The sequence below is a fragment of the Euprymna scolopes genome, chromosome 2 (genome assembly GCF_053919585.1).
Source record: "Euprymna scolopes isolate OS-2025 chromosome 2, ASM5391958v1, whole genome shotgun sequence".
In the NCBI taxonomy this organism is placed as follows: domain Eukaryota; kingdom Metazoa; phylum Mollusca; class Cephalopoda; order Sepiida; family Sepiolidae; genus Euprymna; species Euprymna scolopes.
The window spans coordinates 186,858,792-186,876,436 of NC_136483.1; the positions used below are offsets into that span (position 1 = coordinate 186,858,792).

Consider the following 17,645-nt stretch of genomic DNA (forward strand, 5'->3'; position numbering starts at 1 on the left):
TTATATATTTTTTAACTTTAAAAATCATTACTATATATTTTTTAACTTTAAGAATCATTACTATATATTTTTTAACTTTAAGAATCATTACTATATAATTTTTAACTTTAAAAATCATTACTATATATTTTTTAACTTTAAAAATCATTACTATATATTTTTTAACTTTAAGAATCATTACTATATATTTTTTTAACTTTAAGAATCATTACTATATATTTTTTTAACTTTAAGAATCATTACTATATATTTTTTAACTTTAAGAATCATTACTATATATTTTTTAACTTTAAGAATCATTACTATATATTTTTTAACTTTAAAAATCATTACTATATATTTTTTAACTTTAAAAATCATTACTATATATTATTTAACTTTAAAAATCATTACTATATATTTTTTAACTTTAAAAATCATTACTATATATTTTTTAACTTTAAAAATCATTACTATATATTTTTTAACTTTAAGAATCATTACTATATATTGAATCCAATACTATAATAAATAGGAAATCTGCTTTAATTCAAATATCATATTTAAGCGTATTTTACAACCGGGCAATGCCGAGCGGCCTGCTAGTGTCTTTACAAAGCTTACAATTCATCCATGCATGTAGTATCGTTGTCTTATTTGGCTGGTACATCTACCTCTGGTCTCCCACTCTTAGATAGGGTAAAAAAATGAATATCAAACTTAACAGGTCCCACACTATCAGTTATGCTCCAACCTCTGTCTCATCGCCACAATGCTACATCCATTTGTCTGTTTTATAAGTACTTTAATCGAATGTGTTCTGAAGAACGCTTTGCACTTGTACCACCTCGGCGTATATAACTCCTGACAAACCCGTCTAGCAGCAAAATCCCTCCCCTTCACTGTTGAGATCCTAGATGCTGGAACTCTAACAGTTTCTTCCCTTCGGACTGCTAGACTTGGGAATTCCCTTCTTGCTTCCTGTTTCTCTAGCTGTACTAACCTGAAGAAGTTTAAATATGAACAGACATCTTGCTGTTCAACTCGCCACAGCCCCCCTGTTAGATGCGATCTAACAAATCGCAATATGCCTTTTTCGGAGTGAAAAATACTTTTTTTAAATCATTGTCAATTGCGTCTCCAAATTTTGTTTACCATTTTTTATTTTTTTATCGTTTCATTGTTCTTTTCATAACGTACTTTTATTTTGTTCTATTTTCCACATTTTTTTATTACTTGATTTATTTCTGCACTTGCTGTCACTTATTCTGCTACCAATCACGTCTTTTATCTCTTCCCTCCTTAGTTGATCGTGATATCTGTCTTTGTTGGTGGATTATAACGATATACTTTAAACATTCATTTCGAACGCGCGTCTGTCATATCAAAGAACCTATTGTTATGTGTGTCGGTCATTTCGGTTTCTGTTGTAAAAAAAAAACTTCTCAAAAACACTTGTGGTGTTAGGCTATGTAAGGTGTTAACTTTGGTCAAAATCGTCTGTTCTTTCTTACATCAGATTATTTTGATTATCGATTAGGTCAGTGATTGGAATACAGAGCTGGCTTGCAGAGATTTGACAGTTTATGATTTGTGAAAATCAATAGACAAATGTGTAAAATAGACATTTCGACAACGCCATTTTTTTTTTTTTTTTTTTTTTTTGCGATTTGTACCTTTCGCTTTGCTGACGTCATGGACAACGGATATTTTCGCTTGTTAATTACTTTCCAAAATAATTATTTGCTCCTATGTTTTATGGGATTTTTTTTACCTTAAATTCGTTTTCTTTGAGAACATTACAAATGACGTTTATTGGTTATTTGGTTTCCAGTCGGTTGCAACTGTTGTCAAGATCTCATTAGTTTTTAATGGCTTGCATTTGTTAGTTATGTAGTGGGGACGTAAAAACTTCCAATGACCATCCTATCTTTCAGATTAGCCATCACTTTTTTATAACTTCATCATGACGACCTGAAAAACATGATAAAAGGAAATGTGAGGTGATGTGTCATATGTAAGAGAATGCTGAGTTCCAACTAATTTGGTCTTTCTAAAGATGTAGAGTAATAATGGAGTTTGGGTTCTGTGGATTTATGTTGTGCGTCTTGTAGATAGTATTTTCTCCCAGCTACTGAGACTGTAGGTGCCCAGACTGGAGTCACCTCTGCGTTGCAACGACCCCCAGTGCTGTGGACATGTCGAATGATGTTCTACTTAGATAAACAAATATACACACGCCTCAATTAAGAGTGAACAATAAAACTTTTCCAAGTTGATGCAAATAATTTCAAACCCATAATTTTTGGTTTGAACATACAGCTTCCAATTTCTAAGCAAAAAACATTTTTTTCCCGTGTAAAAATAAAATATTAACATCCATGGTCACATAGAGCAATCTTACTATAGTTTTAGAGACGGGATTTAATGTAAACGAGAGTGAAAGATATGGAAACATTTTTAGAATTTTATTTGAACGTCGTTTTTAAAAGATACATTTTTTTTTCAAATGGTACTTACGAGATTTTTATCAGACTTTCCGCAGGCAAATCACAGGAAAGATCGATAGTGAATGACAGATATAAATCTATCATCATTTTTTTTTTTACAAATAGACTAATACATGTTAAAATCGTTGTAAAAAATAAAAACTCGCAAAAATCAAAATAAATGCAAAATATATTACGCCACGATAAAACTTGACACGTTCATATCTTAGAAAAAGAAATATGTATATATAAAGCTGAATGTGTGTGTGTGCGTGTGGTCACGAATAGGCTCCTATATGGTTGACTATTTTAAAAAACTGATTACATATAATGATAGATGTATCGAGACACAGAAATGGGTATGTTTTATCTGGCAGAACGGTGGTTCATTAAAATTGTGGGATCTACGTTCGCGCCTGGTCCACAAAGTATGGAAATAAAAAATTAAAAAATTAAAAAAAGAAACCTTTACAAGTGTTTTTGATATAGGTGTACATAAGAATACCTTGATAAGTGTGTTTTAACTTAAATAGGGAGGGTATAATAAAATTGTGGCTGGCCTTTATAGAATGGAAATAGGCACAAACTTTAATAAAGACTTTTCATATCTATCTGCGTAAGTGTACTTTGATAATTATGTTTCAGTTTGAAGAAATATAGTATAATAAAATTATGGGATGTTCGTTCGCACCTGACCCACATAGAATCGAAATATGTCAGAAAGTTTAACAAGGTTTTTTAATATAGATCTACAGAATATTGTGGTAAGTGTTTCAGTGTGAACAGGTCTGGTACAATAAATTATGTGGTTTATCTATTTTATTTTTACTTTCATCATGTTTTGCTTTGGTTTTGATACCCCCAAATTCAGCCCAAATTTACAACCCTTCCCTTTCATGACCTATCATACTTTCATATATCAGACTCCATTTTCTGTAGGCTGTTTTTGAACCCAGTCAACGACGGGTACTTTTGCTAGTATATATATATATATATATATATATATATATATATATATATATATATATATATATCAAAAAATAAATCTTTGTGTGTGTGTGTATTGCATTTCATATTAAACCCCATTTTTCTATTTACTTAAAAAAATACAATTTTGTTATGTACGGGTCGTCGAATTGCATTCATCTGCAAATGATCTAGCTAATTTGCATATTCTTTTAAACATTCATTTTAATTAATTCCTATTAGTTTTTCGGTTTTCTTGTGGGATGACCATCTTTAGTCAAAGATTATGTGTAATTATTTTCATGCAAATATTCTACATGATTTATACTTGCGTAATATTTACACAATAAAGTTCTAGTAAACACACCCCTCTTTCTATATATATTATGCATGCATATATATATATATATATATATATATATATATATATATATATATATGTGTGTGTGTGTGTGTGTGTGTGTGTGTTTTAAAAATGTTTGCTTGTCAAACTCCTCTGTCAGTTTTTAGTCTACAGACATGGAACTTAATATATAGAGTATTCGAACTTATGCGTAACTTTACATTTGGGTTTTAGCCGGGGAAAATCTGTGCAAGTGTGAAAATTTAAAAAATGGAATTTGCCAGGTGGAGGTCGAACGCTGGCATTACGAATATGCATGCGTAAGTAATAGCTATTGGCTCATGTTTTAATTTTTAATAGCTATTTAATAGTAATAGCTATTGGCTCATGTTTTTAATTTTAGCCTTGCGGCAAGCATGTCTTTATAGCTCAGGCATTAACGTCAAATAAAAAAAAGTAAGTCGTAAGCTAAACGTTTTGGTTTCGATTCTCGGTGGTGGCGCAAGAGTCATTTTTTTTTTTTAACTTATGAAATCATTACTATATATTGGGTTCGATATAATATGATAATAAATACCAAATCTGCATTAATTAAAATAGCATATTAAGTGTATTTTCGACCGGGCAATGCCTGGTGGCCTGGTAGTATATAAATATATATATATATATATATATATATATATATATATATATATATATATAGAGAGAGAGAGAGAGAGAGAGAGAGAGAGAGTTCTTGCTGAATTTTTAATTTTGATTTCAAATGATGTATTTTCGAATAAGTTTTCTTTATAATACCTTTACTTTATATATTTTTAGAGCATTTTTTGCTCTGTCTTATCGGTTAAATTACAATCGTTTTAAAACAAGTATGTCTTCATTTTTGAAAGTTGGATACAAGATGGAAAAAAGCAAATTCGCACGATGTTCTTATTTCAATTTAAGCTAGACATAAAGGCTGATAAATCAGCTCGCGATATCAACGAAGCATTTGGCCCAGGCGCTACTACTGAACGCATAGTACAATAGTGGTTTTAAAAATTTCGTGGTAGCAACGAGATTCTTGAAGATGATGAGCGTAGTGGTTGGCCATCGGATGTTAACAACGATCAATTCAGAGCTCGAGAATTTGCTTCTGAATTAGACCCAATGTATACAACAATTTCCAACCACTTAAGAGATTGAAAAGACAAAAAAAAATGATAAATGGGTGCCTCACGAATTGACCGACAACCAAAAGAAACGCTGTTATGAAGTGTCATTGTCCCTTCTTTTACGCAACAAGAGCGACCCGTTTCTCGACCAGGTAGTGACTTGCGATGAAAAGTGGGTTCTATAGAAGTTAATTCCCTATTAGTTATTAGTGACAACCGGCGACGCTCAGCTCAGTGGTTAGACTCCAACAAAGCTCCACGACACTTCCCGAAGCCAGTCTTCAATGAGGACACAATTGAACCATGATACTTGACTTTTAAACTTTAATTCAAGCCATTATATAAATATAATTTTATAAAATCAACAGTAGGTTCTCTACACAATTACATTTTTCAAACTTTTTCAAATTTGGGTTTATATTAAATACGACAGCCCCTGAAGTGAATGTAGTATTGTGGTGACTGAGATATTTTTAGTTAAAAGTAGGATAGACAATTTTAAGATTATGAAACCAATTATGACTAACGATACCCATTATCCCCACACTTTTGAATGGCCTTGTTCCTAATTTGTTCATTATGTATTTTTATATTTTGTGCAAATAAATATTACAAAGAGTAGTGTCTGTCCGGCCTCAGGAGGCCATCATATCATGCATTACTGCATCCCTCTGGAACATCGATTGGTTTATTACAAGATGTCCCTGTTTATGAGGGAGTATCGACAGAATTCCAGAGTTATTTTCATCCCAATTCAGAGTACCCGTTTCGGGAAGCTTTGTCTAAACAAGCATTTTGCAGTATAGACAACGAATGGAAAAAATGGTCCAAAAATTTTTTTTGTGTTTTTGACTTATTTTAAAGGGTTTATTTAATTTGAAACACAAGTAGTGTCAATGCCTAAGTTAGAGCAAGAAAAAAATTACCGATATGAGATGATCATTTAGCGATTCTTGATAATCGCTAAAAACATTGAAAATTAAATAAAATACTAGTAGAAATTGACTCAATAAATGCCACCTTGACATTTATTGGCTAGTTTTTATCAGTATTTTGCTTAATTTTTTTAATTTTTGACTTATTACTTAGGGTCTCCGTGTAAGGTTTATAGCAGCCATGATTATAATTTTCATTCTAACATAAAAAGTGAACATGTAATTTATTTTGAACGAAAAAAAACGCTTTAAAATAAGTTAATTATTTGTTTTCTGTAAATTATTTTTCCTATATATTTTAATCCAACAAAATACATGTTTTTACTGTTATTTAATTCCCAAACAAGGCACAGCGCCACCTAGACATAAAGGGCTACTAATCGGAACCAAATCTACAGGGAAACTATGTTGGGAATTGAGTAGCACTTGAACGTTTGCATATAAGTAGAGTCAAGCAAGTAGAGATCCGGAAGGGAATTCCAAAGGAAGAAACTATTAAAGTAGAAGGATTTCCTGCATCAAGAGATCTCTACAGGTAGGGGTGGGATTTTGTTACTTGTTGGGTAGTTGAGAGTATTTACATTGAGGGATACAAGTGCTTTGAATTCGTCGGAGCACATTCCATTAAAATACTTGTAAAACAGGCATAGAGATACAACACTTCAGCGATGGGGCAGAGGTTGGAGTTTGGTTGATAGTGCAGGACCTATTAGGTTGGAAACTTTTGGGGTTTTTGCTAAGAAGGACAGACTAGTGGCAAATACACCAATAAGAACAATACTCCATGTATGGGTGAATGATGATTTGTGGAGATATAGGATACTCTCAGGTGTGAGGAATTTTTTAGCAGAGTAGAGAGAGCCCAGCTTCTTCACAGCAACTTTGACAATGTCCTAAATGTATTTGTTCCAATTCATGTTACGTGTGAATGTTAAGCCAAGGAGTTTGAACAAAGAGTTTTCAGGTAGTGTATCATGACAATCAGTGGTTGAGGATGTTTCTTGCAATTGTTAAAAGAAGTTTAGTCTTTGCAGCATTGAATGTGACCATTCATTTGCAGTCCCATTCCACTACAGACTAAAGGTCTTCCTCTAAGGTTTCAGTCATTGCCTTTTATAGTGTGGCCTCATCCACGAATATATCTGTCTCAGCGACAATTTTATTGGGGAGGTCATTTATGAATATGAGGAATAATAAAGGTTCAAGGATCGACCATTGTAACACACCTGCATTTATATAAATAAATGTTATTTGATCTGGGAGGCGAGTTGGGAATCTGATAGCCAGTGTCAGGGAATGAGATATACAAAGACTATGTATGATGCTACCAGCTGCATCTGCGTAACTATATAGAAAGCCAATTACTGTGGTTGAAATTAAAGTGAATAAATGTATGTACTTATGCGTTAGTATCTAGAGAGATGCTGCATTTGTGCTGTCAGAGACGTGATTGATTAGAGTACGGTCCTGGGTCGAGGGAGAACAGTAGTGAAAATATAAATAACTACCGCTATGTTGCAAGTTTAGTCTAAAGCACATGGAGGCCTGGTCATTTGATCTAAATGTTGATTCTCTAATCAAGGGAAAGGTGTTACTAATATAGACTCCAAGTCTATGCATGTGTCTGTCTGAGTCCATACGGCAAAATAGGAGATAACCAGACATTTTTAAGTGGTTAGAAGGGATGGAGGAATACAGGTTAGTTTCACTTAGTGCTAAGATATATGCCAGAAGAAATGATTTTGCATCGTCTAAGTTGGTTCTAAGTCCATGGATATTTGTTAATGTGAGTGTTAAGGGAGGGGCGAATTGATTTTGTTTGAATGTGCGTTATATTAAAATATTCTCAAATTCTTGGATTTAATTATGTTAAAAGAAATATATTATGTTTTAATTAGCCATAATTTGCAATTAACATATCAAGTGACGCATCTCCTATTATGTTTTACACAGTTGTATAATAAACAAAAAGTGTATTAGCAAAAGTATGTGTCAGAGGTACACGTCATGATTCTGAGGCTATAACTACCATGAATCACTACCGGTATTTACTTCCTTTCCACTGCAAAATTATGTGGCACAAGGTCAGAAGCTGAGAGAGTGAAACCAGCGTCTGTAAAGCAGGAGCACTTTGTCCTTTTAAACATTGCCTAGGAAACCCCATTGGCATTCCTCAGTCATGGGGCTTCAGGCAGTAAACAATAAACTTACTCCACCTAAAAGACAGGAGGCAAGGCTTGGGAGAGTAGAACCCCTAGGACTACCTAGAATCAATGCCTAAGCCCGTCAGATAAAAAGTCACTGAAATGACCCAATTTCTGTTGAACATTGTTGAGATCAGAACCACAAGTGATTGCAAGTGGAACCCAACGCTAGATGAATATTACAAATCTCTCCCACGATGGGGCAATTTGACTTTAGGGTCGGAGAGTAAGATTGAAGAGCTAGCGCCTACAAGGAGAAGCACTTTGGCCTGCAAAAAATGCCTGAGCGGCCTCATCAGCATTTCCTGCTAAAGATGCCTGAAGTGATTAACAATATACTAACTCCTTCTAAAAGAGAAAAGGCAAAGCCTGAAAGAGTGTACCTCCAAGAATTACCTAGTATTCTTCTGCCTCAGCCCGCCAGATAAAAGACCACCTAAATGACTCAGTTTCTGCCTGATTGATTGTCAAGGTCATAACCTGGACTGACAAGTGATTACAAGTGCAACTAGACATCAAATGAATGGTGCAAGTTACTGCCTAATAACCTCTTAAATGTAAATATATATGATGAGGCCATTATTCCTAAAATGGGTAGATAACCTTGCTCCATAACATTTATAAAAATAATAAAAAACAACAAAATAAATATTTTCTTTAATTCACCATGGAATTTCTAAGGATCTAATTAATGTTCTATTATATAACCCCCTATCGTTATGTGACCAATGTGACTATCCAGGTTTTCTTTTTCAATTATGTTAGTGAAAAGCAAACCAACTCTTTCACTTCAAGCAATGGATATAATAATGCAGTTTTTTTTTCTCATCAATAGATTGTGTCAATTACGAACAATTCTTTCGTTACTGTGTACATAAAATGATTGCAATAATAAATTATAAAGAAAAAATGTGCAAAAGTAGGCATACACATCAGGCGCAGAAAAAAAAACGAAGATAGTTTCACACTAAGTTGTGCAGTTACATTTTTGTGATAAGTATGATTCACAAAAAATATAGTTGTTTTGGGCTTCCATACATTTATGTGTATGTTATTTTCACTAAATACAGTTGATTTGAGCTTCCATACTTTTTGTGATAATTATTATTCACAAAATTGGCTTCTATACAATTTTATGCTTAACATTATTCATACAATATATAGTTGTTTTGAGGTTCCATGCATTTTTCTGGTAATTATGTTTCATAAAATACAGTTGTTTGGGGCTTTTTTACATTTTCTTCCGGCAGAATACGGTTTACTTTACCAGAAAATGGTCCCTTATTTTTGTTAGGTTATAATATTTACCCTATTTTTGGAAAAGATGGACTCTTCCAGAGACTATGAATAAGGTTATAATAAATAGCTGATGCTACCAGATTAGGCTGTTTGAAAAACAGTGACTTCCTTACTAAAATGCACCGCACGTAAATGTTATTGTTTTTCCTTCTCGTTTGTACAACTCAACTATGTCCTGCAAAGCCCAAAAATAAAACAGTCCCTTCTCCCCCCCCCCTTTTCCTTTTTTCTTCTTCCTCCCCTACTTCCACATTGGCTTCCTGGCTCAAAACGCACCAAATAATAATATCATAACCTTTGCAAGGCTAAATCAATGAGTAACTATTTAAAGATATAAACAATTTGAAGCATAGAACCTTTTTCAGAATTGCTGTCTTTGAATGACCTGAAAAGGGTTGATATGCTACAAAAAATGATTAGCCTAAGAATAAATATCGTGGCCTTCATTGGTGGCAGTCGTATCCACAGTATTAGAGGCAGACATTTTGTAAGATACTGTTTATGTAAATATACAACCGTGTTGTCTTAATTATTATCGAACCTTGAAAGTCATAACAATTACTTAATTTGTTTTTTACTTTGTTTACTTCAAAATATTAGGTCTCTGTTAAATCAACCTTCATTTGGACCAAGCCTGTGATCGCATCAAGTGGAGACATAAATCTATCATTGTGGACCCTGATATAGCTTAAGATTAACACAAAAAAAATAAAGCAGGTTACCACTAAAGCATAAGGAGCTACTTTGATAGGGACCATATTCATTCATTTATATAGTATGAATCTGAAGATTCTATCGTTAGCATTACATTCCCTGATATCTTTCTAGTTAGAATTTTTTCCTATAAAGACATCAAGTACTTATGGGAGAAACGTAAATGTAAAGGTTGACAACACCATAAGTGAGAGTATTTTTGTGGAACGAACTGGATTTGAACTTGACACGCCTGGCTAGAATCACCCGACCATAGATTGCTGAGAGGCGATAGCGAAGGCAGAACGTGACAAGCTGAGTAACGATAATCGTCATCCCCTATTTGGACACCAAGAGGTGCCGCAGCAACTACTATCCTGCAAGAGCTTTGTCACGATCACAGGCCTCAGACGAACAACACCAGTGTCCTACCATTTATGTTGGTGGAATAAATCCGTAAAAGACAACAACAAGACTCTTCCAGCACCAAAAGTAGACCTCCCAGCAGGCTCCGAACTCCACCAGAAAGAGTGGGTAATCGGGCCCAAGCGAAGGTTGCCAAAAACACAGAACAACCTGCACAAGTGAGGCTACGTACAGGACGCTTTGTGTTCCTGCAGCGCCAATATGCAGACTATGCACACATTCTCATAACTGGATGGAGAGGAAAATAGAGCAAAGGTGTGAGATGGCGAACAAAAACGGATTAATAATCATTTTGTCTTTTAATTTTTTGTTTTAAATTCAACTGGCTTCACAAACTCATTTTCCCTAATTCAAACGATCCAACCTGAGCTAAATAGGTGATCCAACGGGTCACGTTTTATTTTTCTTATAAGTTGACCACATCTTACCAATATCGATTCTTAATTTAAGAATTATTTATTTTCATATTTATATTTTTTTTTTCTTGTTTCTTTTAGGGCGACTTCAGTCGTATCACTCTGAGGCAAGAACTGTTTCTTGGCGGTTATGTCAATATGTCAGCTATTTCAAGCCGAGTTGGGACGAGTATGAAATTCTCTGGGTGCATCCAGGAATTGGTTATTAATAGCCGAAAGTATGATATGCGCAAGGACCCTCTTCTGGGTAATGCCGTTTACGGTACTAATGTTGGTAAGCAGATTTCTTTGTATTTTTGTTTATATTGTGCTTCTTTTGTAGCGTATTTTTATATGTAAAACGAGCTAGTTTTGTAAGTTGCAGTCGTTTCACAATTTCATTTTTATTCACTACTTAGAGTCATTGAAACGAAACTAATCGATAAGAAAAGATAATGATGTTACCGCTACGTCAAACTAAACCTCTCTTTCACACATAACGTAAAGTATGCTCGAAACAAGTACATTCACTTCTTAAATATAGATCATCAGTTTTACTTCAATAAACAGTCGAGTAATAATAATCTAATTTCTAAAACTCACTATGTCTGTCCGTCTGTCTCTATATTTTCAAACTCTATCTCTTCCGAAACTAAAAGTCGCAGATTGGATTTTTTTATGGACCATTCTTTTATGGGTTTTTAACTGGTTAAAATAGTTTTTAAGGAGTCAAAATTACAAAAATCGTTAGACATTTTTTTACATTAATCTTAGTATATTTTCAATCAGTTCATATGTGTGTCATGTTGGTACAGTGGTAACGTCACCAGCTTTGAATGCTACAGTTTTGCTTTCGGTTTCGATTCTAGCCGATGGCCCCTAAATACTTCCCCCCCTCGTTTGAAATCACGACTATAATAATATACGAAATCTGAACAAATAAAAATATCATATTTAAGCTTATTTTACGACCGGGCAAAGACGAGCCTTCCTCCCCCCCCCCTTCTGCTAGTAATAACTAAATGAATAATTATCAAAATTACGTTAATGCAAAGATACAGAGACACACGAGAAGTGGTCACATATTTTTATTAATATAAAGATTAGGAAATGTTTCAGTCATTATTACAGAACCTAATCCTAAAATCCTTAATCTATTACATAAAATTGCACTTCTAATAGAAAAATTTACTTTTCTAAAAGCAAAATAATCACCCCCGCACATTATTTAAAATCCATGACATATCACAGAGTATACCTTTTGTATATGGTAATTTGTGCTACCAGATTAGGCTGTCTGAAGATACTGGATTCCTGACCTAAACATTCATGTTATTGTTTTTACCCCCCCCCTTTGCAAAACTCAATCAAGTCCTACAAAGCCAAATACAAAAACAATTTTTCTCTACAAAACAGTCAAACCAAACACCACGAATAACTATTTGACGATATAAAGGACTTGAGGTATTACTGTATTATTAGATTCAGCATTAAATAGTCCAAAAATGTTGATATGCTATAAAACAAAACAACCAAACTAAACACCATAATTAAATAACTTGAAGCGTAAGTACATTTTTTCTAAAATGACCGAATTCATCATAGATAACCGAAAAAGGTTGATATGCCGTAAAACAAAACTACATACTAGCTAGACATATTAACTAGACATAAACACACACACACACACACACACACAAGCGATTTTCCTTTATATAATAGATACCTATATAGTTTAGTTTTTCCTTGCTTTTGCATTGATTTATATATATTTTTTGACAGGAAAAATGTTAAGAAAACAAAATTAGACACAAGGCTAATAAAAGAAAATGGGGGGGGAGGGGTCTATGGTTATCCTTGTCACTTTATCTTTGTTGACTAAGATAATCCTAGCTAGAGTTCTCAGTCACCATAATACCATATTTACACCAGAGGCCGTCCTACTTAAGATTCCCAAATCAATTCATTTGTTTGATTATATATATATATATATATATATATATATATATATATATATATATATATATATATATATATTGTTGTTGTTGTTGTTTCTTTTTGTTTTTTTGTTTTGTTTTTTGTTTTTGTTTTTTGTTTTTTAAACGATAAATACGGTTAAATAGTGGCTTCGCCTCGAAGCTCATTTATTTTTATTGCTTAGAAAGTCGCCCATAATTTGTTTGGACGTATATAACATTTAATTTATTTTTATTATTTTTAAAACATTTTATTATTTTTAAAACAGTAATCTACGTACATGCGTGTTTCAAGGTAACTATCTCTCATCAGCGTAGCTTAACTGTTTCTAGGAATCGAACCAGACCATGTTTACCACTGCTACTTTTATAATTAAAAACAACAAAATCAGTTGATGAAACCAATGTAGTTTATCAATTCAAATGCCCCTTGGGAAAATGCATCTCCAACATTAATAGCTACATTGGACACACGAATAATACATTGTCCAGACGATTAAACATACACCTTGCAGACACAAGCTCAATTTCCCAACACCTAAAACAACATGGCTGCCATCATTCTCAAATTAGAAAGGTCCTAGTGGAAAATAAGACATCTTCCATATGGATTCCAACGTTAAAAGATTAAAAGTGTATTGGAAGCACTTTATATAAAAACTAAATAACTAAAAATAAATTACGTAAATTTTGGAAACAGTAGCAACATTCTGAAGTGCCTTAGTACGTGACCATCCATTATATATATATGTATACAGACATATAGTTACGTGTATATCTATCTATCTATATATATATATATATATATATATATATATATATATATATATATAGATATATATAGATATATATATGCATTGTAATGTAAAGTTATAAATAATTAATATTAAAAAAAACTGTAAATTCTATACCATATTGTAAATCACACTTGTAAAAATCATTGTACATTTATTTTGGCCACGTTTCTAACAAGGATTTTAAGCGAATAATAATCAAAACTGCCTGAAGACGACTGTTAAAAACTCAGTTGAAAGTACTTGCAAAGAACACAAAAAAAGAAAAAAATGGACCAAGACGACTATGGAACTTTCTTACACAGATTCAACCGAGAAACAAAAAAGACAATTAGAAAAATTGAAAAACTACAAAGAAAGCTCATTAAGCAAGAGCACTTCCTGCTATTTAACAATACTTGTCCGAATATATATATATATATATATATATATATATATATATATATATATATATACATATATATATATATATATATATATATATATATATATATATAAAGTTACCTTGTCGGTGTGTGTGCAAAAAGTCTCTACCAAACTCCTCCCTGAATCTTTGGTCTACAGAGTTGAAATTTAATATATAGAGTATTTGAACATGTAGCACATTTTCGATTTGGTTTTTAATATTTAAAAATTGTGTTAAAGAGTCAAAATGGGAAAAAAAAACATTGAAGCACTTTATATAAAACTGGTGTAAGTCAATGATACCAGTTTTTTTTTCTGCGCATGCGTTAATTAAAAAATGATAGGTTAAACAATGTTATTTTTTGTAAGTTTTGTATTGATGCGGGTTTAAGTTATATGCTAACGAATAAGACTGGATATGTGTTTTGGTTTCGATTCTAGCTGATGACACAAGTCATTTTTTTTTACTTTTGATATTACTACTGTGTATTGGGTACAATATAATATTCGATAGAGAATTGGCTCTATAATAATAAATACGAAATCTGCATGAATTAAAATGTATTTAAGCGTATTTTATAACCGGGCAACGCCGGGCGGCCTGCTAGTATTAGATGATTGTGTAATCTGCAGAGAAAAGGACTTTCATGCCTGAATTAAGAACTTATTAGTGTTCAAAGTCAGCAGTTTTAACCTTTTGTGTCTAGCATTCACCGCCAGTGTGTGGGGGGGGGCGCGTGTGTGTGTGTGTTATGTGTTATTTCAGTCCACGCAACCTCGATCGGAGATAATGCACAGTGTATCTTCCGTCATGATGCCGCTCCATATCTGTGTGCCTCTGCGAACATTAATGGACAGTTACTGATGAGCTGTCATACTTCATTTTATCCAATCCTAACTGCTCGTCCCCATGCACAATAGCATTTAATGCACCTATCGCCATCACCATACCCCTCTCCAGTGATCCTTTCTTCTATTAAAGTCAAGAAGAAAGCTTCCCTGTCATAGTGCATATCTGAGCCTGTGTGTGTCGTATCTTTCTTTCTAGCTTCCGGACATGAGTGCAGCTGACCAAAAGCTTTAAAGCAAAACGAGTTGCATTCCAAATCTTAAAAGCAACCGGTAATAATATCTTATATATATGGGTACATTAGTGGTCTGGCAAGGCCACAGGGGAGACAACCAAGCAGAAGAAACCCTGAAGCTGGCCTGCCAGGGCACTATATATGCAAATGTTTCATAGTTTCATCCCATAAAACCAAAGATATAAGCATTTCAATATTCAATTTTACTATGAGTATATATATATATATATATATATATATATATATATATATATATATATATATATATATATATATACTTCAGAATAGTTTTTATTTAACAATCAGTTATCATGGAAACGTGAGATTGTAGGTTTACAAAATATTACTGGCAGTAATATTCTATAAGTTATCCAAGCAAGCTGGATCTACAAATACATTCATATCCTTTTTCTACAAATCCTCCTGTTACAAGACTTCTGATAAATGTATTATTTTCACTTTGACTTTCCATGTCTAACTGACTTTAGCAAATAGGGTGCATACCTTTATAACTATTTGCTAATATTTTCTCTCCTCTGATGAGATGGTAGACATCGAAACCCTATAGGTTAAGGAGATTAATTTTCTAAAGCATTCTTTGTCTTGCTTAGAATAATAAAAATTCTTTGATATGAAACTCAACCACTTCATTTCATTTCAATGAGAGTTTTTTGAAATTCATTGAATTACAATTTAATATATATATATATATATATATATATATATATATATATATATATATATATATATATATATATATGCGAAGCTCGTTGTTTGTTTACAAAACAGGCGGTTTGACCACTGTAAAAGTTAAATAGACATTCCGACGAGTTATTTCCGGCGTCGCTTCTGTGGTCGAGTGGGAAAACTGCCGACTGTCAACACGATGGTTCTAAGTTCAATCCTTGGCTTGGGAGAGATGCTAGCCTAGCAGCACTGATGAGTTGTAATACAACGAAACAGGACTGTATGTCAATGACTACAAATATATAAATATATATATATATAAGTAGTTAATAAAACATGTTAAAAACATTTAATTTTAAAAAGGAAATAATAAATAAGTGGATAGTCCTTAATCCGCGAAGTTTCGAAGAAATACTTTTCTTCTCATCAGAGGGTAGGCTTTAGCAAAATGCGAGATCGGATTTTGCTGGCAAATGTATTTAATGAAACTACAAGTAAGTCATAGATCTTACTTGGTAAAAAATAGTGAAGGAGAGGGAATATGGTGAAGAAAAAGGTGATTTCACGTGAATGGATAGTCTGGTGAATAACGGTAAAATATCCAATAACGGTAAAATCCAAAAATCCAGAATCCAAAAAAGTTGATTAAATTTCCATTTCCACAAGTAAAATCCAAGGGAATCACGTAATTGGAAGATGGTCCAAGGTAATTCAAAAGGCAGAAATTCATGGAATAATTCACAAATGGGTACAAGGGAAACGGAATGAGTTCAAATAATATTAAAAAGAAAGATATGCGTAGAAAAAAGAAATGGAAGAAATTTAAAACCCGACTGTCAAGGCTGGGCTGATTTAAGAAATATATATATATATATATATATATATATATTTATATATATATATATATATATATATATATATATATATATATATATATATATTTCCCAAAAACCTCTGGCTTTGATGGAGGAGAGACTAAAACTTGTTGTTATGGTTTCAAATGATGTGAAATTACAGCAAGGGGAGAATTGATTCCAAATAATTCTCATATGTTATATCTCCCCTCTTTTGGAAGTAGAGTACGATTATGAATATCTCCAGTATCAAATAATCCTTATACACTGTGAAATTTACTTTATGTATAAAAACCAAAGCGGGGAGGTATAACATGAGAAATATTTGGAATCAAGTCTCCTCTTGCTGTTATTTCAGATCATTTGAAATCATAGCAAAAAGTTTTAGTCTCCCCTTAATCAAGGCCAGAGGTTTGGGGGAAATATCAGATATTTTGTAATTCATATGCAAAACTAGGAAAACAAATGACCATGATTGAACTATCATAGGTTTTGGAGGGAGCTGAAGAAAATCAAGTGACTGACGTCACACTGTTCAAAGCTGTGGAACTGAAGATTTTTTTGTTTTAGAGGTGGGGTTTCACCACTAATCAAGGCCCGAACACCATTCGAGCATAAGGATTAATAAGTGTCAGTTTGGCCAGGAAAACAACACCGTTATTATCTGTAACTAGCAGGGAGATCCGACGTTGCCCAAACTGAATGAGGATCATAGAATGTTCCACACTTCCAATACTTTTATTGTCATCAAAATCGGTGAAATCGTCCATTTTTCAATCATATCGATTGATTGGCTGTTCTGGTCGAGGACCTACTGTGATGCATCAGAAGGATACTTATTCGGGTCATTCCAATATAAAACCTATGTAAGAACATTCCCAGACACATAAATTACTTTTGCATGAAATTTCAAAGAAATCGGCCCAGCCGTTTTGGAGTACATAGAGAACTCTCTCTCTCT

General features: G+C 33.0%; 1 protein-coding gene across 2 annotated transcripts in view; it reads left to right on the forward strand.

Annotated features, from left to right (window-relative positions):
• Window positions 1–17,645, forward strand: part of LOC145299527 (pikachurin-like) — a 748,579-nt gene that overhangs the window by 667,796 nt on the left and 63,138 nt on the right. For both annotated transcript variants that reach the window (XM_080144411.1, XM_080144412.1), the window contains exon 6: window positions 10,986–11,178. In XM_080144411.1, the coding sequence (XP_080000537.1) occupies window positions 10,986–11,178 (193 nt within the window). The remainder of the gene's footprint in view (window positions 1–10,985; window positions 11,179–17,645) is intronic.